Source organism: Aethalodelphis obliquidens, unplaced genomic scaffold (genome assembly GCF_003676395.1).
Source record: "Aethalodelphis obliquidens isolate GAN/ISIS:26980383/991018 unplaced genomic scaffold, ASM367639v1 scaffold13, whole genome shotgun sequence".
In the NCBI taxonomy this organism is placed as follows: Eukaryota; Metazoa; Chordata; class Mammalia; order Artiodactyla; family Delphinidae; genus Aethalodelphis; species Aethalodelphis obliquidens.
The window spans coordinates 21,381,866-21,409,367 of record NW_020837957.1 but is presented as its reverse complement, the minus strand read 5'-3'; the positions used below and the strand labels follow the sequence as shown (position 1 = coordinate 21,409,367).

The following is a 27,502-nucleotide window of genomic DNA, read 5'->3' as shown; positions in this document are numbered from 1 at the left end:
ACCCATGTCCCCTGCATTAGCAGGCAGATTCTCAACCACTGTGCCACCAGGGAAGCCCCCTCTTTTTATTTTTTATTTAAAAAATTTTTGTTTTATATTGGAGTATAGTTGATTTTCAATGTTGTGTTAGTTCCAGGTGCACAGCAAAGTGATTCAGTCATACATATACCTATATCTATTCTTTTTCAAATTCTTTTCCCCTGTATGTTATTACAGAATATTGAGTAGAGTTCCCTGTGCTATACAGTAGGTCCATGTTGATTATCTATTTTGTATATAGTAGTGTGTATATGTTAATCCCAACCTCCTAGTTTCTCTCTCTCTCCCACCTTTCCCCTTTGGTAACCCTAAGTTTGTTTTCTATGTCTGTGAGTCTGTTTCTGTTTTGTAAATAAGTTCATTTTATCATTTTTTTTAGACTCCACATATAACTGATACCACATGATATTTGTCTTTCTTTGTCTGACTTCATTTAGTATGATAATCTGTAGGTCCATCCATGTTGCTGCAAATGACATTATTTCATTCTTTTTTATGACCGAGTAATATTCCATTGTGTATATGTACCACATCTTCTTAATCCATTCATCTGTCAATGGATGTTTAGGTTGCTTCCATGTCTTGGCTATTGTAAACAGCACTACAGTGAACATTGGGATGCATGTATCCTTTCTAACCATGTTTTTTTCAGGATATATACCCAGGAGTGGGATTGCTGGATCATGTGGTGGCTCTATTTTTAGTTTTTTAAGGAACCTCCATACTGTTCTCCATAGTGGCTGTACCAAATTACATTCCCATCAGCAGTGTAGGAGGGTTCTCTTTTCTCCACAGCCGGCATTTATTGTTTGTAGATTTTTCAATGATGGCCATTCTGACTGATGTGAGGTGATATCTCATTATAGTTTTTATTTGCATTTCATTAATAATTAGCAATGTTGAGCATCTTTTCGTGTGCCTCTTGGCCATCTGTATGTCTTTGGAGAAATGTCTATTTAGGTCTTTTGTCCATTTTTTGATTCAGTTGTTTGTTTTTTTAATATTGAGCCACATGAGCTGTTTGTAAATTTTGGAGACTAATCCCTTGTCGGTCACATCGTTTGCAAATATTTTCTCCCATTCTGTGGGTTGTCTTTTCATCTTGTTTAGGGTTTCCTTTGCTGTGTAAAAGCTTTTGAGTTTAATTAGGTCCCATTTGTTTATTTTTGGTTTTATTTCCATTACTCTAGGAGACATTGAAAAAGATGTTGCTGTGATTTATGTCAAAGAGTGTTCTGCTTATGTTTTCCTCCAAGAATTCTATAGTTTCCAGCCTTACATTTAGGTCTTTAATCCATTTATTTGTGTGTGGTGTTAGAGAATGTTCTAATTTCATTCTTTTACATGTAGCTGTCCGGTTTTCGCAGCACCACTTATTGAAGAGACTGTCTTTCCTCCATTGTATATTCTTGCCTCCTTTGTCATAGACTAATTGACCATAGGTGTGTCAGGTTTATTTCTGGGCTTTCTATCCTGTGCCATTGATCTTCAAAGGTGCAGTTTAGAACAATGGTGCTTATTTGAAAGCTGATCTTTTGTCTGGACTTCATCAACTATCCTGCAATAGCAAAGAACATAGATGTTGCCTTCATTTACAGTTTTTTTTTTTTTCCTCCTAGAGATGGCAAATCCTGAGGTTGTTATAAGTAGCTGCAGCTCTCATGAAGAAGAAAATCGCTGCACTTTTAACCAGCATACGTCTCCCCCTGAGGAGCTTCTATTAGAAGACCAGATGAGGCGAAAACTCAAATTTTTTTTCATGAATCCTTGTGAGAAGTTCTGGGCTCGAGGTAGAAAACCGTGGAAACTTGCCATACAAATTCTAAAAATGGCAATGGTAACCATCCAGGTAACGATCTCAGATCATGAGATTAGCAAAGTCTTCTTTTACTAACAAAGAGAACTATGGACAGTTTTGTTTTATTTTTTATAACTTTTAACTGTATGCATAATAAAGAACAATAATTAAGGAGATATGCAATCTTAAACCCTCCCACTTCAATATTTGTGAAAGAAGACTTTGGTTTTTTTGTTTTCTCTAACTCTTTTCCTTCTCATCTTTCATGAAGTTATAATTTTACTCACAATGTAATTGGTTTGCAGGAAAAGAAAATTTTAATATTTGGCTTCCAATCAAGAAGCTTAGCTGAAGGTTTTTAAATCAACTGTGGAAACTAGCTATTGCCCAACCAGAGGATTCTTTTTTTCCCCTTAGTTAGTTTCCTGAGAATTTCTGTCTCTTCAGAAACTTCAGGATTTTTGTTAAGAGTATTTGGATTCTCACGTCCCTGTGATCATGGGAGCCCTGAGGTGGAAGAATGTGGAGTTGATTAAAAGGAGTAGCATAGGTAGTGAAATATGAGACTTCATTTCAGGAGATGTTGAATCTCATTTCCTTGCCTTCTCTTAACATTTTGGGGGGAAATTATATTTTGTGATTCTTTATATATACTTATGATTTACTCTTGCGAAGGTATGTTTTCCTGCTGGTGAGAGTAACTATCTCTTGTTAAAAGCAAAGGGGCAAAAATAAAAGATTTTAATAGGAAAAATAGATGTGATACGTTTATTTTTATTAATACTTTCTCGTAATTTGGTGAAAAATGCATAAGTACATAAACAACTGGTATTCAAGGAGAATTTTTTTAACTCCGAAATTGCTAATCTTAACTGATAATTGAGAACAAATGCTTAAGGTGTTAGAAGCTAAGGCTATTTCTACAGTCATATGAAGTTGGTGAAATTCTTGCCTACATTTCTGATGCTAGGTGTTGTGTAAAGGAAACTGACATTTGAGTGATTATTTTGTTCCAGGACATTATTTCATTTAATTTCAACAATACTTTTATTGGATAAATACTGGAATCCTTTGGTTTACAGAATAAGGAACTGATATTTATAGAACCACGTGATTAGTACTGACTAGTACTGCCACTGGCGGAATCAAGACTTTAGAGGCACGTGTTCTCTCCCTCTAACATATCAACATAAAAATGGATGTTCAGTTCTCAGTATATTTGGCAAGCTGGAATTGAAATGCTTAACTTCCAGCTGATAATGTGGTGTGTCACAATAGTGAAAATATTTATCTGTGTTATTTCTGATAAGTTGGAGGGAAAGCCTGTGTCAGTTGAACATGAATATTTTCTACTTAGAATGATAGGTACCACTTGTGTGTTTACTGTGTTTCGGCCTAAACATTTTATATCATCACATTCAATTCTTAAAACAAATCAGAGTTAGGTAGTAGTATCCCCATTACACAGATGAAAACACTGAGGTTTAGTGAAGTAAAATAACCTGTCATAGTCAGGAAACTAGAAGAATAGAACTGAGATTCAAACTCAGATTCTATTCCCTCTAAGACTTATGTTCTTTTTTTTTTTTAATTTTTAAACATCTTCATTGGAGTATAATTGCTTTACAATGGTGTGTTAGTTTCTGCTTTATAACAAAGTGAAGCAGTTATACATATACATATGTCCCCATATCTCTTCCCTCTTGTGTCTCCCTCCCTCCCACCCTCCCTATTCCACCCCTCTAGGTGGTCACAAAGTACCGAGCTGATCTCCCCGTGCTATGCGGCTGCTTCCCACTAGCTATCTATTTTACGTTTGGTAGTGTATATATGTCCATGCCACTCTCTCACTTTGTCCCAGCTTACCCTTCCACCTCCCCATATCCTCAAGTCCTAAAAGATTTAGGAAGCTCATCTAACTTTCCTGTGTTTCCTAGGGTGGTCAAGAGGAAAATTGACTAACAGTTTAAGATGTTAAGCCTGTTAGTAATAAGCATATAAAAGACATTTAGGTAAGTTTTTTTAGTAACTGAGGGTTTTTCTTAACTGTGATGTTTCCTTAATCTACATTGGAACAATCAAACAAATATTACATAAAGACTCTGTAATTGAGCAAATGAGGGTGACTTGATGACAGATTTCCTCTTTTCAGGGAAAAGACAGTGGTATTTCTGTTAAGTTGGAGATTTTGTGTCTGCAGCAGCAAAAGAAAGATGACTATGATGATAGGCACCCTACTAAAAGTTTCCTTTTCACACTGCCTGGCTCAGTCTCTGAATTATAGTAGTTCTCTCTGCCAGTCGTACTCTTGTCTGCCCCTAGGCCCTTGAGGGCAGGAACTGTGTCTTCTAGCTCGGTGCTGGCTTGTGAAGGTATTCATATAGTTGAATGAATCGGTAAAAATACCTTTGGGAATTCTCTGGAGGCTTTTTAATCATCAGCTTCGATAGATATAAAATCCCTGGAATATCAAGCTATCATCTTACTGAGATGTAAATAGGACACAGCTTAAAGAGGCTCTTTAGAAATGAGAGTCGAGTTAGGTAGAGAGTGATGACATGTGTGGGATACAGGGCATACGTCACAAGGGGAGGTGAGAGGCGAAAAGATTGGTCTACTGTCTCTATTTTTCCCCGATCAGACCCTGGATACTTTGTGTAGCATGAGCTTGGATAGTTAGAGCTTGGATTTAGTCTGTTAGACTTGGGTTAGAATTTTGACTATATACTTGCTATTGATGTGACTTGTAAAAATTATTTAACTTCTCTGAGTCTTCATGTATGCATCTGTAAAATGGGTGTATTAGGAACTATGCTGTGGTATTAGTATGAAGAAACTTCCTGCAATAGTGTATGGAACATAGGTTTTCAGTGTTGTTCCCCTTTTCCATATAAAATATATGTTGCCCCCCTTACTCAGCTATCTAAGTCAAAATATATGTTCTAAACTTACAGCGTGCACACACGTGTGTGTGTGTGTGTGTGTGTGTGTGTGTGTGTGTGTGTGTGTGTGTATGGGAGAGAGAGAGCAAGAGGACAGCTGAGTTTCATGTAAAACTCTGGGGTCAATCCTGCATGAATGTTAAGGATATGTTATGTTAATATATTTTAATTTAGAGATGAGTTGAAATAATATTTTTATTTTTGGCCTTATTGTCACAGTTTTGGTAATTAGACTTAGGAATATAGTTTGATTGTAGGACTTAAACTTATGTAAGATATTTCTTAGGTTGTATTGTACACCTGCTTCAAGACCTTTTTGTTCTACAGAATTCATTTTGAACTCTTCTATTTGCCATTCAAGCCCCTGCACCATCTGACTCCAGTCTTTCTCTTCACATTTTTTCTCACTATTTCTCTCATTGAATTATGCTGGTGTCCTCAATGTCCCCCCAAAGTGCTAAGTTCAACTCGACCTTCTTGGCCTTTCCCCCATGTTCCTCAAATGTCCCCTGACCAAGTTATGCACATATTTTAGGGTTTCTATTATTCTTTCTTCCTTAGAGAAACCTTCCAACTTCCTTAGTCAGTTACCTTGCTTCTCTGAGCTAAAGAATTCCTAAAGGGCTTCTCTGAACTCCTAAAGCTTTTGTTGGTAGGGAGAATGTCATAAGTGGGATCATACATGAAAATAAATGTTGAAAGTATGCAAAATCGCTTTCTTTTATTTTAAAACTAGAAACCCACCTTATCTTTAAGGACAAATTAATTCACAGCTGCCAAACTTTTAATTTCTATTGAATATATTCAGGATTAATTAGGCATTGAATCTTGAATAGATGAATTGATCATTTTATAGAGAACTTTTATTTCATTACTTTTTGACCCTCTTACTTTTTCTTTTTTTCTTTTAAGCTGATCTTTTTTGGGCTAAGTAACCAGATGGTGGTAGCTTTCAAGGAAGAGAACACTATTGCATTCAAACACCTCTTCCTAAAAGGATATATAGACCGAATGGATGACACATATGCAGTGTATACACAAAGTGATGTATACGATCAGATCCTCTTCGCAGTGAACCAGGTAAACAAACACATGCATTCTTCACTTGGGAAAAAGATTAGACTGGAAAATTGTTAGCAATGTACATAATAGAAACTGACATTCAGTTGCACAAGGGTGAACATTTTTTAATGAAATATGTAAATGACATGTATAAAACAGTTAAATTTTTTTTAACGTTGCCAACAAACTTTAACAGACCTAGAAGTTGAGAAAAGCTTTTCTTTAGTAACAGAAAGACAGAAACTTTAAAGACTTAATTAAAAGAGTCAGAGCTAGGGCTTGGTATGAGAACCTCAAAGGTTTAAAATGATTAACCATGACCTTGGCTGTAAGTAGTCATTAAGTCTTCAGAGCTTATACTTTCAGGGACCCTTAACAAATAATGAGAATATTAACTTTGCAGAGTGTGTATAGTAACCAAGACCTGAAATTTCATTTAAAAAATAAGTAAGGCCTTTATGTCATACATGACAATGATTTTATTGTAATATTGATTAACTGCCTCAAAAAGGAAGCTTGTTTTTCATACAGATGATTCAAGTTTCTATTCAGAGTTTCTGATCAATTTGGTTTTGCTACAAATAGTACTTTCTCAAGTCCAAAATCTCCTATTTTGTGGGAATCGTTGGAAGCTTTCTTGAAGTCAGTATTTCTAACCTGAGTTAGTCTGTAGATAACATTTCAAAAACATTACAACTCTTCTTCAAAAAATTATTATAGTCCAATTATGGCTCTCCTTATCCTGGAGACAAACTATGCACAGTGAGATAAAATACGTATTTGTGACGCTAAGGCTTTCTGATCGCATTCAGATTACAAAAATTGGCCAGAAATCTATAGTAATAGAAGTAAACTGCATATGTTGCTAAATAGAAATACGCCCTACAATTTGTAAGGTAAAAAATAGTAAAATGCTGGAGATATTCAGCTTTGACATTCTTGTTTTAAGATTATTAAGTTCATCTAAAGCTACGCTGAACCAAATTGGTAGTTTGGTTTTTGGCGGGAGGGGCGGGTAGAGGCAAGATGTAAACAGTTCATTAAATTCCTCCTAAAACATTTTTACCTTTTTTATATAGTAAGCCTAAGAGCAGTCTTAAAAATATAATATTTGGCAGTCAGGCCATTCTGTTTATCAGATTTCCATGTTCTTTACAGAATTGCATGTAGATTCCTTGTGCTAGTATATAGGTAGATAATATTAATTGGGGTGGGGTTTACTTAGGGCAAGTGACTCCCTACCATCTTCTGGGCGCTATCAGGCATTTTATTTTATTTTTTTTTGAATTTTATTTTCTTTTATTTTATACAGCAGGTTCTTATTAGTTATCTATTTTATACATATTAGTGTATATATGTCGATCCCAATCTCCCAGTTCATCCCACCACCACCACCCCCAGCCCCACTTTGCCCCCTTAGTGTCCATACATTTGTTCTCTACATCACTATCAGGCATTTTAAACTGAAGGTAAAAAGTATCTTGAGGGCTTCCCTGGTGGCACAGTGGTTGAGAGTCTGCCTGCTGATGCAGGGGACATGGGTTCGTGCCCTGGTCCGGGAAGTCCCACATGCCGCGGAGCGGCTGGGGCTGTGAGCCATGGCCGCTGAGCCTGCGCGTCCGGAGCCTGTGCTCCACAATGGGAGAAGCCACAACAGTGAGAGGCCTGCATACCGCAAAAAAAAAAAAAAAAAAAAAAAAAAAGTATCTTGATCACAATATTCATAAATAAAATTTTAGTTGTTAATGAGGTCAGTTATTCTACATGATTCCAGAGAACTGAATAGAGAAAATATAGACTGATATGAAAGAAAGATCTTTGTTTTCTGTAAGGAAATCTCTTGATAGTTGCGGTGATAGTCACCAAGGAGAATGAACAGATAAAACAGTAGCTTCTCAGTCCTTAGAGCTAGTTCCATGACTAATTAGTTTTCCTGAACAGTAGAGCCCTAAAATGCCATCTAACTGCGTAACCTCTAGGGTTCATCCTGATCCAACACTGGTTATAACAGCATCACTTTTGTTTAGTATATATGTTTATGTATTTGAATATCAAAGACCTAGTTATTTTTATACTATGTCCTGGCTCTTAGCAATCAGTCATGTTTGGGCCATCTTTACTGGGTTCCTTCTTTCATCCGCCCCTTCAATTAAGGCAGTCCTCAAAGGTTTGTCCTTTTCCTACAGAATTTCCTCCTCTACACAGCCTCAGCCACTGCCAGGAGAGGTGACCCTGAACCATTTGCTCACACTGCTGCATGCAGACAGCTCACGAGCACCTCAGAAGCACTCCAACCAGAACGGGTTCCTGTCCTCTTCCCACCTGCTCCCCAGACATGTTTCTCTTTCTGATCACTTGCTTAGATTTAAAGGTCTCAGGGTCTTGGAACCATTTATTCTTGCAGCTCAAACATAGTCTGTATATCCCTACTTCTGGTTGGCTTCCCTCCTTTCCCTCCCTACCATTTCTTGACTGTTTTCTAAAGGATTCATCTAAAATCACAGATTTGATTGCATAATACTCCTCATTTTATACATATAACAGTGTTAAGTGCCACATATTAATATATTTATTCCGGGAAGGTGGAGGTACATCCCAGGCACTCAGATGTTTGTGAATGAATGAAAGAGCTCAAAAGATTCATGTGTTGAGATCAGGTGATCACAGAGGGGCCACAAAAAATCCATCTATAATCAAGGAGCAATCGGTTTTAATCTGCTTTACTTTGGTTGCCACGTTACTCAGGTAAGGATCTTTAACGTGTTTTTATATTGTCTTCCAAAGGGTGACCTGGGGCCCATGGATCTGCGTGAAAAACTACTTCCCTCAAGGCAGAGCTGCAGAGGCAAGTAGGGACAGATGTCCAGCCTGATTAATGCCCCACAGAGGCCATGGCCAGTTAGGTGCCCCATCAGTCAGTCCTACAGGTCACCTGCCTTTCAACGATAGTCCCACACCACATTCCGGTCCCAGAGTCCTCTGACTCAGGCTCCAGAGCTGCCCTTTAGCTGGACATGGTTCTGCCACTTGCCCCTGAACTGAAAAAAATGCATAACCTAAAAGCTGAAAACTATGTTTTATTCAAGGACATCGCTGCAGACTACAGCCCGGGAAGACGCCTCTCAGATAGCTCTGAGGGACTGTTCCAAAGAGGGCTTTTGCTGAAACAAAACAAAACAAACAAACAAACAAAAACCCATGTAATGAAACATCAAAAGATTACTGCTAATCATAAAAAAACCCAGATATCTCAAATTAATGATTTTAGTGCCTTTCTATGTATGGGAAGATGCAAGAGCCTGGGCTCATGGCAGTTATTCCTTTGATATGCATCTTAACTATCCAGGACCAGTAATCTGTTTTTCTCCATCCTGAATTCCCCTCAGAGCACACCCGTGATGCCACTGCGGTGGCTGAAGGCTTGATGGCAGGCAACACTTATTGTTTATTGGAGTGGCAGGCAACACTCTTTGCCTACAACATCCATCTCCTGCAGGTGCTCAGACCTCCATGAGGAGCCTTATTAAGATAGCAAGGAAGTCTGGCCGTAGCATCACTTATAACGTTAGCATGTACCTGAAGCCCTGCACTTTGGATCTTTTGTGTCTCAAGGTCTTACAAGGTTTAAGACTCAAGTTTCTAAGGTAGGAGGTTCAGATCTTTAAGTAAGTCCTGTGGGGACTGCCTCACAAGGAGCGGGTGCTCAGAAGGGCTACAGGGCCCCATGTAGGTGTGACTGCTTCATGACCCCTGCTTGCCTTTCTGGCTTTACCTCCCAGTACACATCCCCTATTCCAGGCACCCTGGTACTTTACCGCATTCAATATCTTTTACGTCTTTTTTCATTTAATGTACTGTTTACCTCTTACTCCCCGACACCCCAGTGTAAAACTACCAGTTTGACTCAGAGTAGCTTTATAAAGATTTAAGACACTTATTTCCTTGTATGGAAAACAAACAGCTCAAAACTGAATATCTCCAGCATTATACTATTTCCCCCTGTATGTAGGACATAATGCTGTTTAATGAGTGATGCAGCTTAATTATATCACTGTAGATTTCTGGCTCATTTTCCCAATCCCAATGCTAGCAGAAAGGTTGGTGCCATAATCACAAATCGTATCCGAGCAACTTACCATCTTGGTGTGCATAGATTAGCTCTAGCGAACAAAGATCTACTATCACAGCGGTCCCTAACCTTTTTGGCACCAGGGACCGGTTTCTTGGAAGACAGTTTTTCTACGGACCGGTGGCGTTGGGGATGGTTCGGGCAGTAATGGGAGCAATGGGGAGCGGCAGATGAAGCTTTGCTCACTTGCTGCTCACCTCCTGCTGTGCAGCCTGATTCCTAACAGGTTGCGGACCGGGGGTTGGGGACCCCTGCACTATCACGTTATAGTGATTTTCACCTCACTGTTAATTTGACTGTGTCTCATACTGTTACCTGAAAACTGGGTTTGCCTCTTGGTGGATGTCACACCAAAAGACACAACCGAGCCAAAGGTCAGGAGAAGGAAGGATTTATTACTTGCAGCAAGTAAGGAGAACACCAGGGATCTTTCCCAAAGCAGTGTCTCCTCAAACAGCAAAATTGGGGAAGTTTTAAGCTAAGGGTACGTGCATAATCATGAAGGGGCTTGGGCGGTCAACAGAGTCCAAGTTTTAGTTGATTGAAGTCACGAGGGTCAGAAAAGGTTAACATCATCATCCCTTAGATTTCAGTTGACCTGGCAGTTAAGTGTTTTGGGCTAATCTTTACCATGGAAACAGAACTGGGAATCTTTACAATTGATGTATTATCTTTGCTGTTGTTACTTCTCTTGCCTGTTTCTGCATTCTATTGTTCCCTTAATATTATTAATTACTGAGACCTGTTCAAGGACCAGCATTAGATCACAAAAAGGCTTAGGCCAAAAATGGCTTCTCTTATGTCAAGAAAGCCATGCCTGTTCTCTTTCTCCAGGGACCTCCCCTACCCTATCTGCCTACAATACCGTTCTAAGTGCTGGGGTTAGAGCAGTGGACTTGATAAACTCCTTGCCCTGTGGAACTTACATTCTAATGGAGGAGATGCATTTTAAACAAGTTTAACCAAAATCAGTTGATTTCCAACAGTGATGAGTGCTATGAAAAAAAAAAATTAAGTGACATAAAATATTAACAATGGACTCAGCATGGTCAGAAAAGACCTCTCTGGGGACTTGAAGTCTGGGGAAGAATATTTCAGGTTGAAGGAGTGACAACAGCAAAGGTCCTGGAGGCTAGAAAACGTTTAGTATGTTTAAGGCAAGTGTGCAAAGGAGTAAGGGAAGGGCCAGGGATAGGGCTATAGGTCTCTCAGGGCTTAACAGGCCCTGGAAAAGAGCTGTGAAGTTTATTCTGAGAGACAGGAAGCCATGGGAGGGCTTTCAGTAAGAGAAAATTGCTATAAAAGTGACCAAGCTGTGTTCTTACAAAGATAAAGATTTAAAAAATACATTATTTTTAGACAAAGTTTTGCTGGTTACCCTGGAACAATTTTATCCCATTTCCTATATTATAGTAAAGCAGAACTCTGACTTTATAGTAAATAGTTAAAGATAAATAAAATTTATATTCACATTAAATGTAAAAGTCAGTTCCTAAACATAGTTCTTTAAAGGAGGAAAGAACCTGAGAATTTATTTAAGGTTAAATTAAGCCTTTAATTTTGCAGACAAGAAAGCAGCAGCTCATAAAGTCTATGACTTGCTCAAGGTCACAGAAATGAGACCTGAACCCAGAACTCTAATTAATTCAAGAGTGCTCTTTGACCTCTGCGGTCCTGGTGCACAGTAGCATGTTAATTACTCTGCATATTAGCGTGCAAGTCTCCACATGGACAGGAGGTGGGAACCTGCTGTTTCAAAGGCAGGGAGGGAGGGGAATCATGGCTTCACTTCCACCTGTCTGGATGTTCCACTTTTTCTGTTTCTCTTTTTGGTTGAAGTACTTGCAGCTACGCAACATCTCAGTTGGGAATCACGCTTATGAGAACAAGGGCACGGAGCAGTCAGCCATGGCCATCTGTCAGCACTTCTACAAGCAAGGAAACATCTGTCCTGGAAATGATACCTTTGACATTGATCCAGAAATTGAAACTGGTGATGTTCTTCTATAAGCTAGAACTTCCATTTTTAACTCCTTGATTTATACTTATTTATAAATCAATTTATACTTATTTATACTAATTTCATCTCTGAAAACATTGATTTGGCCTGTGCTATTAGGTCATAGTAAGAACTTTATCAGAGTTGTGTCAGGTACTTCACTATAACTCATGATTCTTAAAACAAACAAACAAACAAAAACCCCCACAAAAACCAACGAGGCAAGTTTATTATTATCCTTGTTTTATAGAAGACTGAAGTGTGGCTCAGAAGGTTAAGTGATCTGCTCATGATGGAGCTAGTAAGAGGCAGTGCTGAAATTTGACCCAGGCCATGCCCTTAGCCACTTTATTCCACAGCCTCTCTGCTGGATAAGCCAGTTAAATAGACAGATATTGTCCTTATAAAACAGTTTGCTTGCAAATTCTTGATGTATATAAAACTCTCTCTGCTCAACAGCACTTCACTATTCAGTGTCTTCGGGGTAGGCTGGGCCTGGGGGGCCGGGCAGGGAATGAAAACCAGAGCTTAGAATAGCACAGCTTATTCTTATTAGCAAAGTTCTATTTGCAGTTTGTATCTAAAACATTAACTTAGGTCATCGAGTCAAAAAGTAAGTACTTTTAACAATAGCCACTGGGACTTTTTCTTTGAGAAGAATAGTAAAGGGTATAGTACTGACTAGTGAAAACCTTCTAATATGCTATCTTCCTTTTTTAAAACAGTGTTTATTGAGGAAAAATTGTCAACATAATATTTTTTTAAAAAGATCCTTTAAACGTAGAAAATTTTATCTTAGACGCTACAGATGCTTCAAACATATGCTTAGGATACAAAAAGGAAGAAGGGCCTCAAAGTTTAGGCTTAAAAAGACAGAAAGGAAGATGACATTCTGTAGAAGACTAGTGAGATAGAGTTCAGATCTTTCTCTACCCCCATCCATGCCAGAAATGTTATAGTCACGTATTAAAAACAAATAAATCACTGTAACCACGTGGTATGGATGTTTAGCTTTAAAAATCTTAATTTACAAAAATACCAGAATCTGAATATCTAGTTTTAAACATATGATCCTTTCAAGATGCAGTTTTCTATATTTATTTTAGGCACTATATTATGGTTTGTTCCTTTCTATGGCAGAATGTTTCTTTGTGGCACCAGATGAACCTTTTCACGTTGGAACACTAGAAGAAAAACTCAAGTTACTGCTGGACTTTCACAGGTGAGGGAACAGATGGGAGGGTAACTCATGTTTGTGTGTATACGTTTTCACTGCACTGAAGTCTCCTGTCTTCTAGACTCATAACAGTGGATCTGCAGTTTAAATTGAAGGCCATTAATCTGCAGACTATTCGTCATCACGAGCTCCCGGATTGTTACGACTTTACTCTGACTGTAAGTGTGGGCTGGGCTGAATTTGATTCCTATCTAGAGAAAAATAGTTTTATCTAGTTACAGGCTTATTTACTTGTATTAAGGGGTGATCAAATGTATAGGATGTTCCCATCCCACTTGGATGTGCACAGGGGAAGCATTGGTTCAGCTAGCTCTATTTGGTTATGAAGTAGTCCCTTCTTATCTGCGGTTTTGCTTTCTGAGGTAAGTTACCCTAGGTCAACCTCGGTCTGAAAATATTAAGTGGAAAATGCCAGAAATAAATTTTAAATTGCATGTCATTCTGAGTAGCATAATGAAAAATTTCTGACCCTCCCCAGACATGAATCATCCTTCTGTCCAGTGTATTCTACCCGTGAGTCACTTAGTAGCTGTCTCAGTTATCAGATCAGTTGTCCCAGTATCACAGTGCTTGTGTTCAAGTAACCCTTATTTTACTCAATAATGGCCCCAAAGGGCAAGAGTAGTGATGCTGGCAATTCTGATATGCTAAAAGATTCCTTTAAGTGAAAAAGTGAAAGCTCTCAACTTAATAAAGAAAGAAAAAATAATGTATGCTAAAGTTGCTAAATCCACAGGAAGAAGAAATCTTCTATCCATGACGTTGTGAAGACGGAAGAAGAAATCCATGCTAGTTTTGCTGTTGCACCCCAAACCGCAAAAATTATGTCCAAAGTGTGTGATAAGTGAGTGGTTAAGATGGAAAAAGGCATTTAATTTGTACAAGATATTTTGAGAGAGAGAGAGAGACCACATTCACATAACTTGTATTATAGTATATGTTATAATTGTTCTATTTTATTATTAGTTATTGTTGTTACTCTCTTACTGTGCCTAGTTTATAAATTAAACTTTATCATAGGTATGTATGTCTAGGAAAAAAACATTGTATATAAGGTTTGGTATTATCTGCGGTTCCAGGCATCCACTAGGGGTCTTGGAATATATCTCCTGTGGATAAGGGGTGGCTACTGTACTAACTTGTTTACTTGTTATTTATCTGTCTTCTGTACCTCAGTGTAAGTTCTCTGAGGGCAGGGACCTTGTCTTGTTCACTGCTGTGTCTTTAGTACCAAGGTCAGTGCCTGGCACAGAGTAGGTGTTCAAATACAAAAGGAACAGAGGTTCATAGGCTCTGTATGGTCAGCTCTCAGCAGTCAGTGGCAGTCTGTTTAAGGTCATTGCCAAGGGTTCTTGCTACCCAGTTTCCTCACTGTGGATGTTTGTAGCCTTTGGGTTTTGCTCACAGTGCCTCCCTTGTGCTGCCTCTAATGCTCTGGTTAGCTTCCTCGCCTTTAGCCTACCCTATCACATCTATGTTCTCTGTCTTCCAGTTGCAGATGGAGCTTTTGATGCTCTCTAGGCAGCACAAGATGCCCCTCATGTGAGTTCATCACTTCACGAGGATCTGAGTCAGTAGTAACACAATGCTGTATCGGCATATGCAGGACAGCATTTGATAACAGCTTGCCTTCATGTGGTCCAAATTTCTATTACTTCAGCAGTAGTTTATATCAAAAGTTATGTCCACGATACTCAACTGATTGGCTGTAAGAAATCAAGTTTTCAGAAATGGAGGTTAAAAATATTTTCAGAATATAGGACGATGTAATAATTATGCATATTACTTAATAAGAAAAAGCACTAATTCTATAAGACTGTTTTTATTTGGGCTACAGATTTTGATCTTAATATTAACCAGCAAGTTATGAATTTTCAAAATTACTTGATTTTTAAAAAATTGAGCTATTATACTCTAGTTTGACTGTTTTTTTCCCCAGTACTTTAAAGATGTTGCTCTTTTACAAACTAAAAATACAAACAATACAAACTGCTGTCACTGCTAAGAAATCTGCTGTCTTCTTCATCTTTGTTCTTCTGTATGGGATGCATTTTCTCCCCTCTGGCTTCTTTAAAATTTTTCTCTTCATCTCTGATTTTAACAATTTGATTCTGATATGCCTTGATGTAGTTTTCTTCGTGTTTCTTGTATTTGGGGTTCATTGAGTATCTTGGATCTATGGGTATATAGTTTTCATTATATTTGACATTTACTCAGTGTCATTTCTTCAAAAATTTTTCTGTCTCTTTCCCCCCACTCTTCAGAGATTCCAATAATATGTATATTTGGGTACTTGAAGTTGTCCCACAGTTCTCTTTCTTTTTTTTTTTTCAGTCTTTTTTTTTCTCTTTCTTTCATTTTGAATAGTTTTATTGCTGTGTTTTCAAATTCACCAATCTTTTTTTTCCCTGTACTATCTAATCTGTTGTTAATTACACCCAGTATTTTTTCTTCTTCATTTAAAGAATTCACCTTCTTCTAAACCTTACTTAGGTGTGATTGACATTAAGCCAAAATTTATTTAATGAGCACCTACTATTTGTAAGACCCTGAGGCTTTTTCTGTGGGAAAAGCATGGTTTTTCCTTGGCAAGGATTTCTGACTCATTCAAATAATACTGAGCATCTTCCTTATGTGAGGCTGTGGGCTGGTTCCCTCAGCAGCTATGGAGATGAACAGACACTAGCAATGTCCTTGGTTGCTTGTCAAGGGAAGAAACTTACAGTCCAACATGAGGAGAAACAGAGTAACTAAACTTATTAAGTTTATTTGAAATCTTATATTTGAAGTGGTATCTGATTACCGCACATGAAGATTTTCAATAAAACTCATTTAAATGACAGATTTAAAAGAACTTTTCTTTTTCTTTAGGACTTGAGAGAAGAGGCACCAAAAACAAAAACAAAACCCCCAAACGAGACTAATTTCCTTAGCTTGCCTTCTTGGTGTATGCAAGGGGAAAGTGGAAGGAGCTAGAAGGGGAAGACAATGGAAGAACTATGAAAGGTGTTCTGGCATGGCTTTGGTGCCTGGTGTCCCAAAATGGTTATCGTTGAAGCCAGACATGCTGTTGGTTCCCTGTGACCACACCTTTTGTAATACATATGGTTCTATAGTGATAAAGAAATCTGGTCCTAGAAGGAAAATCAAAAAAGCTCCATTTGAAATGTTTCAAGACAGAAATAATGAGCATCTGTGTTAGTAAGAATTACAACAACATTAAAAATCTATCCCTAGCTGAGGCCCTGCTGGAAGGCGGAGGAAAACAGACTTGTACTCGCTCTTGCCCATTGTAAGAGGGCATCTAGAGGTGCTTAGAATGGGAAGGAGGGGGAAATTCTTTTGTTTTATAAGTGGTTCAGGGCTTGAATACTGTCCTGGAAGCAGGATTGTAGAGACTAAATGTTCTCTATGGAAGATCTAGTTCAACTTTCTCAGCTCACAGAGAAATAAAAAGAACTTCCCAAGGTTGAGCAGAGTTAGCGACAGGTCAAAGATGAGAGTCTGGGTCTCCTGTAACTTTGGAAGAATTGTTTCCTAATTAATGCATAGAGGCATCTTGGCTTTAAAAACTATAGGTATGGGCTTCCCTGGTGGCGCAGTGGTTGAGAGTCCGCCTGCTGATGCAGGGGACACGGGTTCGTGCCCTGGTCTGGGAAGATCCCACATGCCACAGAGCGGCTGGGCCCGTGAGCCATGGCCACTGAGCCTGCGCGTCCGGAGCCTGTGCTCCGCAACGGGAGAGGCCACAACAGTGAGAGGCCCCCGTAACCCAAAAAAAAAAAAAAAAAAAAAGAAAAAAGAAAAGCTATAGGCATGTTTTTTACCCTTTTCCTGTTCTTCACAGATAACATTTGACAACAAAGCCCACAGTGGAAGAATTAAGATAAGTTTAGATAATGACATTTCCATCAGAGAATGTAAAGACTGGCACGTATCTGGATCAAGTAAGTGATGAATTTTACTAGTTTTAAAGATGGTTATTAAATAATATTAAATGGTTATTAAATTACTTGTCCCCAGGATGTGTGGAACATTAAATGAAAGAATTGGACCATACCCAAGTCCCTAATTCTCTGCAAGTAGATCAATCCATTGTAGTTGTCTGATGTTCCAAGTAATTCCCAAGTTATTAGTAATCACAATGGCTTTTCCTGCCTTCTCCATGTGCCCTCACTGGCCTATTCCTTACCAAAAAGAAAAAAATGCTTATAATCCCCCCAGCAAAAAGAAAATCACATATACTCAAACCAATGTTTATCAAGTGCTTATTGCATAAGTATAATACTTCCACCTACATCTTCCTCACTTCAATATTTTAAAGTATCTTTGAGATAGGTAACATCCCTATTTTTACAGATGAAGAAACTAAGGCTCAGTGAATTTTGGTGTGTATGGGGTCATACAGCCAGGGAGAAGTCAGGTAGGATTTGACCCTGAAGTATCCCACACCTTATAATTATCTTCTATCTAGGTCAAAAAAGTAGACGAAATAAGGAAAGGGTGCATTCCTAGAAATATGGACACAAACTCAGGTATAAACTGAGTATCACTGAGAATTTTGGAGCTGAACTGGATAAAACTGACTGGGAAGAATTGATCTAATTTCCTAGTCCCTTATATTGATATGTAGTGGTGTGTTGTGCTAGATTTTAATGATTAGGTCAGAGGGTCTCAGATTCTATTGAAAAGAAGCATCATTCTAAGTACCTGCTAAGATGCAGTTTCTCCAGCTTCATACAAGACAGTCTGTAGATCTGGGGGTGAGACCCAGGAATGTGCAGGGAATCCTTATTCAGACCATACTTGTATAATAATTGCTTTAGGGTTTCCTACTAATGGATTCACGAAGTTCAGATGTAGTAATGAGATAGTATGAGTAAATAAAATAAAATAAAATGTCTTCATTCTTTTCACTAATAGGTAACTTCAAATATATGAAGATCTTGAATCACAAACTTTTATTTCAATCACAAAGTTGTTTATTTGAAACACAAGCCTGTTTTGTCATCTGTAAACATTGTAATACTTCTCCACAAACTTGAGAATAGGGAAAATGAGAGCATATGAAGGTGCCTGGAACATAGGCTTTCTCTCAAATGTTTGTTTCTTGAATTTTAAGTTTTTCTGAAGTAGATTTAGTCCTTCGTGTGACAATTAGATGCCTCTTGACAAAATTATGGAATGCTTCATTTCAGAATAGTCTTGAGTTCTTTCTATCAGCATAGAGCAGTACAACTTGTTAAGTAAAGACACGCTCTGTAAGAGAGCATGTGACGGCCAGCCCTCTGCCCACCTCTCTTCACCTGGCTCTGCTTATGCTGGGAGGACTGATTCCCAGAATCTCTGCATGGGTGGCTCTGCCTTGTCACTCAGGTCTCAGCTAAAACCCACTGCCTCTTTGGTGAGGCCTTCCTTCATTGTGCGGTATAAGTGAACCTTTCTTTTCCCCATTCCCCCACCCAAAGCTCCCTCAGCAATGGTGGTCAAAATTTAGTGTTACCTAGAGAGCTTAGGAAAACACAGTTTCTGATTCACTGGGTCTAGGGTAAGGCAGGAGAATGTGCATTCCTAACAAGTTCCCAAGGGATGCTAAGAGCCACTAACACAGAGTGATGGATGCTGGAGACAGACTGCAAAGGTTTGAATCCTGACTTTGCCACTTACTGGCCGTGGAACCTTGGGCAAGTTCTGTGACCTCTCTGTGCTTCAGTTCTCACCTGCAAAGTGGGATAATCACATCTACCTCGTGGGTGTTGCTGTGAGGTGCAAGTGAGTTAAAACCTATAAAATTCTTAGAACTATGCCCGGCAGGAAATGCACTCAATACATGTTAGCTATTTGGATTTACTTTATTCCTATCTCTTACTCCTGTCAGAAAATAATTCGTTCATTTACTTGTTCACTTTTTTCTCTTATATCGCTGGAGTAGAATAGAAGTTCCACAAGGTCAGGGGCTTCGTCTGTCTTGTTCACCCATTATACTCTCAACATGTAGAAACACACCTGATGCTTAATAAGTATTTTATACCTAGATAAGTATATTTAAATAGGATATGCAGGAACCCTAACGGTATTAAGAACAAAAGACTACAAGTTGATAAATAAAGATCTTTGATGGATGGTTGTGATGATTTTTAAAAGAAGGACTTTTAGTCTTTAAATGCTCATGGAAGAATCTGTATCTGAGCCTTTTCTCTTTGTTGTCTTTGTGCAAAGAATGCTTGAATTATTTAAATTATTCTAAACATAGTGTGAAGGATCCGTATAAAACTTGAAAATGCTTCTGAAGGATGCAGAAAGAAGACTTGAATCAATTAAAAGGCACACTATGTTTTTGGACAAGGGATTCAACATGATGAATATGTCAAGTCTTCCTAAATTAATCTATAAATTCAACGTGACTCCCCCCCAAAATTACCTGTAGGATTTTTATTGGAATTTGACAATCTGGCCCTGAAGAATATATGGAAATATAACAAGCAAGACTAGCCAGCAGAAATTCTAGGAAAGAGTAATGAGAGGTATTTTTCTTAGGCGTTACAACACACGAAAACGTCAGAAGGGTAAGATATGGTACTTGAATACAAACGGCCATGTGATACATGGTAAAGACGGCATTTCAAATCATTTGCTCTTTTAACTGGCAAAAATTAAAGAATATGGAGCAGATGTGGAGGTATGTGTAGGTATGTAAACTTTCATGATCTTTTTGGAGAGCAATTTCTTAGATCTTCTTTTAGAAAGATGCATATGCCTTACCCCAACAGTTCCATCTTTGGATATTCATCCACCTAAAGGATCACTTGCACCTGTGCACAAAGAGGACCTGGAGAATGGTTTGTAGCAGGGAAAACCAGATTCCAATCCAAGTGTCTTTACAAATACAGTATTGTACATCTATACTGAAGTATGCAATGCGGCCATTAAAATAAATGAGGCTAAAAATGAAAAGAAAAATAAGAAGTATATGTCACCATATTAATGTTGCACTGCATAAGCAGGTAATCCACTTTCCTTCCAGTTCAGAAGAACACTCATTACATGATGATCTTTGATGCCTTCGTTATTCTGATATGCCTGGCTTCGTTAATCCTGTGTGTTCGATCTGTGGTGAAAGGACTTCAGCTTCAGCAGGTAGGGATCTCTGCTTTCTAGGAATGTGATGGACATTTTGATTGATAGAGAAATTCACCGTGCCTCCCTTCTTTTCCCGAAAGGAATTTGTCAATTTTTTCCTCCTCCATTATAAGAAGGAAGTTTCTGTTTCTGATCGAATGGAATTTGTCAATGGATGGTATATTATGATTATTATTAGTGACATATTAACCATTACTGGATCAATTCTGAAAATGGAAATCCAAGCTAAGGTAAAATTTTTTCCTATTTATGTCATTGTTAGTATCAGATTTGCATTAACGATCATTTATTTTTTCCAAAATGTTAAGAATTCACAGAGTAAATTGTTTCTTTCAAACATTTTATTGAGTAAACCTGAAATAACAGTAACTTGTAAAAATCTGGTCCAGAAATCTTTTAGGCTGAGTTTTCCAAAGTGTGATTCACAGTCCTCTGCATCAGGATCATTTGGGTAGTTGGTAAATACCCCACGTTAGACCTACTGAATGTGAACTCTGGGGGTGGGGCCTGTGAATTCTTACACACACCAAAAGTCATACACACTCCAAGGTAACTAAAGTAAAAGGTGTTTTTTGTTGTTCTTACAAGAAATACCAGAATCTTCAACAAAAAGAGTCGGCTGGGGGTAGGTGGAGGGAAGTGAGGCCAAACTACTATTGTGTGAGTCCTTGCAGTTGTTCCCTTTGTCCATTTAAATGGAGACTATTCCCCTTTTCCTACTTTTCCTATGTATGTACTACAAGGTTTTCCATTTTAAGTTAGGAGGAATCCAGCCTGGATATCAACCCTCCCCCAAAACAAAAATCAAAAACAAGACAAAACCAAACGAATACTGTTCAAACTAATCTTGTTCAAATTTATATTTTTCTAGCCTGACTACAACTAAATATGAGTATGATCCGTGGGGAGCCTCTTATGGTTCAGATTCCTGGGCAGAGACCCCAAATGCAATGGCTCAGTTAAGCAGGAGTTTATTTCTCCCTCATGTAATAGTCAGGGTGGATTTTACGTGCTGGCAAGTTGCTCAGCTCCACACCATTCAGGAATCCAAGTTTGTCCCATCTTTTTCTCTGCCGACCATTAAGGGCTCACCCAGACTGCATGACTGATGCTGGGTTGCCTCACAAACAGATTGCAACCCATGCAAGGGAAAACCTGGTATGGTAGTAGGTCTCTCACAGTCTTATAACCTGGCTCAGAATGGCAGCCCTCATTTCTGTTCAGTCCTACTGGATAGAATTTAGTCACATCTGACGGCAAGGGAACTGGGGGAGATAGCCCAGGCATGTACCTCAGAAAGAGAGAATGGGTTTAGGAGGCCATGGAGCAGCTGTCACTATATGTCAATGTAGTATATATCATTAGAATAGATGTTTAACTGTAGCGACCAAAAAAGGAGGAGTAGGGGGAAATTTGCAGCAAATCTTTATTTTTACCAACCTCACCTACCATTAACTTCAATGAGCCTTTAATGGTGTCCAACAATCTTTCTGCATTTTTCTAAACTATTCATTCCCCCTGTCTTCTAGCTGATCATTTCATATTTCTTCTCTTTTGAAGCTTGTAATACTCCCTGCCCCATCCTCACTCTCAGCTGATGACCTCACTTCCTATTTCACAAAATAATGGAAACAAAATAGGAATTCCACAAATTCCCACTTCACTTATATACCTGCCAGCATCAGTGCCCATATGCTTTGCTTTTTCTCTGCTACTGTAGATATATTATTTAGGTTACTATCCAAGGCCAACTTCTCCACCTCCTGCCTTTCAGATGCCGTCCCTGCTTGCTTACTCCAGGGCATGGGTCCAGCTATTCTTCCTCCTTTTCTCATGCATCCTCAATTTCTCATTCTCTACCAGGACATTTCCATCAGCATGGTTTTTTTTTTTTCTCCTTTCTAAAAAGGCAAAATCTCAACCTATTCTCCCTCCAGCTACTTCCCCATTTCTCTGCTTCCCTTTATACAGCAAAATACCTCAAAAGAGTATTTAATCTTGTTTCTGACTCTGCGCTTCCCATTCCCTCTTGTATCTGTTCCAGTCAGGCTGCCCTGCCACTCCAGGGCAATGTTCCAATGACCTCTCGTGTTGCTACATTCAATAATCAATTACTTATCCTCATTTTGACCAATCAGCAGCTTTTAGCACTGCAAGCACGCCCTCTTTGTTGATGAACTTTTTCACTGGCTGTCACTTACCTGGTTTTCCTCCTAAATCACTGGCTGGTCTTCTGACTTTCCATTGTTGGTTCCTTCTCATCTCACCAACCTATGAAAGTGACAGTATTTCAAGGCACGGTGCTTGGACACCTTCTTTTTCTGCCACTGTCTTGGTGATCTCATCCTGTCCCATTGTGTTAAATAGTGTCTATTTTCCAGTGATTTTCAAATCTCTATCTCCAGCTTGGAATTATTCCCTGAACTCCAGTCTCAAATATCCAACTGTCTATTCCACATCTTCACCTGGATGTCTACCTGGCCTCACAAATTTAACATACCTGAAACAGAACTCCTGAAATCTCCACCTCCACAGTCCAAACCTGCTTCTCCATGGCCTTTCTAAGTTCAGTTAATGGCAACTCTTTTCCGTTGCTCAAGACAAAAGCCATAGATTCATCCTCAACTCCTCTCTTTCACTAACCCCTCTCCTCCATATCTCGTCCAAGAGGAAATCCTATTTGTCTCCCTTAAAAAAATCACCTCATCACCTTCACTGTTGCCATCCTGGTCCAAGGCACCGTCAGCTCTCATCTGCATTATTGCAGTAACCGTCTCACTCTTCCAACAATCTGCTCCCAACATATCACTCCTGTTCAGAGCCTCAATCTCCCCAGTCTATTCAGAATAAAAGGTAAAGTTTTTAAATTACACTCGTGAGGCCCTAAACTACCTGCCCCCTCACCTCTGTGACTGCACACTCTCCCCCATAGCTCACTCCAGCCAGACTCACTATCTTGCGAGGCGCCCTCCTGCTTTGGGGCCTCTGCCCTTACAGGTCCCTGTGCCTGGAAATCTGCCACAAGATTTTTGCTTGGCTTGCTCCCTCACTCCCTTCATGTCTTTACTCAAAGGCCACCTGTTCAGTGATCAGTCCATGCTATTTGAAATGCAACATACAGCCTTCCCTTATCCCCTCCCCTGAATTGTCTCCTCAGCACTTAACATCAGCTAACGTACTGAGGGTTTTGCTAATTTATTTCTATCATCTCTCTCTCCACACTAGAATATAAGCTTCACGAGGGCAGGGGATTTTGTTTGTTCACTGCTTTGTCCTTAGCATCTAGAACAGTGCCGACTCATTGCTACTCAACAAATACTTTTTGCCCCAAATGAATTTCTGCTACATAACTGATTATTTTTTCCACTCTGTTTTAGAGTCTGACAAGTTATGATGTCTGTAGCATACTTCTTGGTACCTCTACCATGCTCGTGTGGCTAGGAGTCATCCGATACCTTGGTTTCTTTCAGAAATACAATGTAAGGAATTCCACGGTTCTCCAAGCTGCTGGTATTTCTCTTTCAAAGTTATTGCACTGCTTTGTCTAAAGGACAAAGGGATTCTAATGACGTCTCTTACTTTCCCAGCTCCTCATTCTCACCCTTCAGGCAGCGCTGCCCAACGTCATCAGGTTCTGCTGCTGTGCAGCTATGATTTACTTAGGCTATTGCTTCTGTGGATGGATTGTACTGGGGCCTTACCATGATAAGGTACTGATAAACAATTTTTTTTTTCTTGTTGTTATTAAGCTCTCAGAGTAGTGCCAGTGGCTTGTTATCCTTTTAAAATAAGCTCCTTTTACTTTGTGGCTCAGCCTTAAAATGTTGTAGGTAATGTACCTATTGCCAAGTTTATAAATTGGTAAGGTAAGACCACCTTGAGAGGATAACTGATTCACTTGACTGCCTCAGCTCCTTTTGTGGAATATGTCAGATAATTAAGTCTTTCTTACCGTCAGCGAAGTCAAACTTGCCAATCTGATTCATCGATATATACTAGAGTGGGCTATTTAGTTAAGTCTTATTGAAATTTGACTTTATTTTAAACAGTAGTATAGGGAGAAAGTTGAAGAAATATTGAATATTTTGTTCACCAGAGTTATAGTCTTGAGTGTAATGCCATCATCTTAAATGGCATGAACTTTAAAATGAGAAGAATGAGTATGCATGGTTGGGACCTGTGTTTCTCACAGAAGTATTTCAAGGATCTCTTTCTACCAAGGTAAATGGGAGGGTAAAGCTTGACTCAGAAAAGCACTGAAGGTGCAGACCAGCTCTCCTATCTTCAGTTCAGGCTGCTCCTATTAAGAGGAGCGTCTGAAGGAGCTGCTTGTTCCAAGAAAAACAGTAGGCATGTACATGTTACGTACATCACAAGACAAATGCCTGGAGGAATGACTCCATTTTCCTGGGTGTCTCCAATGTGTACATGTTATCAAACTTTGGTGTGATTTTCTCTTGTTAAAAAAAAAATGCTTGTGGTTACCCCAGGTTATTTGTTTGAAGGGGTAACTTGAGATATCTAGTCCCACTATTTTTAATATGGTGTCATGATCAAAGTCTCCAATGGGAAGGAACACCTAGTAAAGTGAACTTTTCTTTTTTGTTTTTCCAGTTCCGTTCTCTGAACATGGTCTCTGAGTGCCTTTTCTCGCTGATAAACGGAGATGATATGTTTGCCACATTTGCAAACATGCAGCAGAAGAGTTACTTGGTCTGGCTCTTTAGCAGGATTTACCTCTACTCATTCATCAGCCTCTTTATATACATGATTTTAAGTCTTTTTATTGCACTGATCACTGATACGTATGAAACAATTAAGGTAGGTTCATCAAGAACAAGGAGGAGCAGCATTTTCCTAGAACTTGCAGAGTGGCAATAAAATACAGTACCTGGGGCTTCCCTGGTGGCGCAGCGGTTGAGAGTCTGCCTGCCGATGCAGGGCACACGGGTTCGTGCCCGGGTCCGGGAAGATCCCACATGCCGCGGAGCGGCTGGGTCCGTGAGCCATGGCCTCTGAGCCTGCGTATCCGGAGCCTGTGCTCCGCGACGGGAGAGGCCACAACAGTGAGAGGCCCGCGTAAGGCAAAAAAAAAAAAAAGAAAAAATACAGTACCTGAGGGGGAGGGGATCAATGGAATGGTAATTTCTTCAGGGTAGAGAAGAAGGATCTCAATTTTAGGTACTAAAAACAGAAATGAAAGAGAAATAGAATTTCTAGAATGTTGAAAGTTTTGTCTCTGAGTAATTGTGCTCTTTCAGACAGGGTTTCAAATAGTTTATTAGAATTATAAGGATCAGTAGATACTGAGTGAGTGAAACAGACAGTTGAAATTTTGTGGGAGCTTTTAAAATCCACTTTTCATAAAGAAAAATTGACCTCTTCATTTGGAATGAACCCCTGCATGGGACTACCCCAGAGGCCTGGTCTACAGAACAGTCAGGGGATTAATGTGTCAAGTATGAGCCATGTGTGTGTTACACAGTCAGAAACATGATTTGAAAAGCTGTTATTCATATTGTCACTCCACATTGAATATTTAAAAATCAGTTTGAGCCCTTTGAAATATGGAAAGGCAGAATAAATATCCATCTGTATTTAAATTTCTAATAACATTATACTGTTAGGTATACTATTGGCATAGACACTTCCACTTGGGAACTTTTCTTTCTGAGCACGAGAGGGGTAATGAAACATGATGCCATGCGAATGTAAGGAGAAAGACCATCAGGAGTTGATGGATTATGAATTGATAATTACAAATACCTTGCTCACGAAGCCCGGGTTCTGACTTCATTCTTACTGAATCAGATGTCAGGAACCGACTGTCGTCAATACTTGCTTGGCAGACTTGCTTAGAGTCACCAAGGAGACTGGGAAAGAAGGTAGTTGTACCTGTACAAATCCCTTTCCATGGTGCTCTAAAAATTCACTACCTTCAACTCTGCATGCAGAGAGCTATATATATATATTATTAGAGGGTGACATCTGAGGTCTCAAAGAATAACATGAGTTGACAGCTCTGGATGACACAAGCCTAAAACTCGTAGTTTAGATGTTAACCTGCTTCCATGGTCTCAGAGCACTTGTCAGATGGGCGAGTCCTTTCTGATCCTTGCTGGTCAGGGCCCATTCTAGAGATCTTAGACTCCCAAACTGATATAAATATTAGGCCTTTAAATAAATCTGTCTGTCTGGAAGACAGACTCCATAAGGGTGTGCAGGCTGGATTTTACCTGGAAGGAGCTCTCAGATGCAACATGCCCATCTGGGGTTGAATCAGACCCACAAAAGAGAGCAGGGCACTGCAGAATCCTAGACCCACTTTTCCTTAGCCAAATCTAAGACTGGTTCTAGAGGCTACATCCCCATGAAAATACTTGGAAGCAAGTAAACTATCCCTTTAGAAAAATCCCAACCTGTGTAGCTAATTGATCCACTTTGAATTTGAAATAAAGCTGTTTTCAGGGGACTTATTAATGAAAACTTTTTTTTTTTTTATTCTTCTGTATAGCATTACCAACAAGATGGCTTCCCTGAGACTGAACTTCGTGTATTTATATCAGAGTGCAAAGATCTGCCCAATTCTGGAAAGTACAGATTAGAAGAAGAGCCTGCAGTCTCTATATTCTGCTGTTGTAAAAAGTAGCTATTAGGCTAATCTATGCCCTGGAGGGAACTATAATGTGTAGCTGAGTTGGGAGACAAAATGGATATTTTAAGATCAGATGTAGTATGTTTGAAGACTATTATTTTGAGCAAATTGATGGCTGTAATTCATCAAGAACTGTGTTTATATTTTAAAGCAATATTTAATGTCTTTGCAGCTTTAGGCTGGGCTTATTTTTTTTTGTAAACCTAACTTTGATGAGGGAAACTGTTGGATTCTTGTCCTGTTTATTTTTGCCATAGCTTTAGAATGTGTTTTCCATACCCTTCTCTACTCTTGCTTCCAGTTATTCTGACTGTGTCATCAGTGGAAACCATGCCTGAACTGACCTCAGACAACTCACCAACCCTGGCCTGGACCATTCTCAGGGGCTGTCCTTGAGAGAGAGGATGATTGCTGTATATCCAGTAATCATTGCATTTTAAAATCTCTTAAAGGAAAGAATAAGAAAGAAAAAAACATCACCAGCTAACAGTCTTGTATTTG

The 27,502-nt window shown here is 39.1% G+C and overlaps 1 protein-coding gene across 2 annotated transcripts; it reads left to right on the top strand.

The window, feature by feature from the left end:
• The first annotated feature begins 1,574 nt into the window (after window positions 1-1,574).
• On the top strand, window positions 1,575-27,502 carry MCOLN3 (mucolipin TRP cation channel 3). 2 transcript variants are annotated; one of them, XM_027114533.1, is made up of 12 exons: window positions 1,575-1,888; window positions 5,692-5,859; window positions 11,810-11,963; window positions 13,110-13,191; window positions 13,268-13,364; window positions 17,054-17,153; window positions 20,231-20,343; window positions 20,427-20,576; window positions 23,724-23,825; window positions 23,934-24,056; window positions 24,961-25,167; window positions 26,861-27,502. In XM_027114533.1, the coding sequence occupies exons 1-12, from the start codon at window positions 1,619-1,621 to the stop codon at window positions 26,993-26,995; spliced, it is 1,701 nt and encodes a 566-aa protein (XP_026970334.1). In that variant the 5' UTR covers window positions 1,575-1,618; the 3' UTR covers window positions 26,996-27,502. The 2 variants fall into 2 exon arrangements, with proteins under 2 accessions (XP_026970334.1, XP_026970335.1); XM_027114534.1 differs by lacking the exon at window positions 5,692-5,859.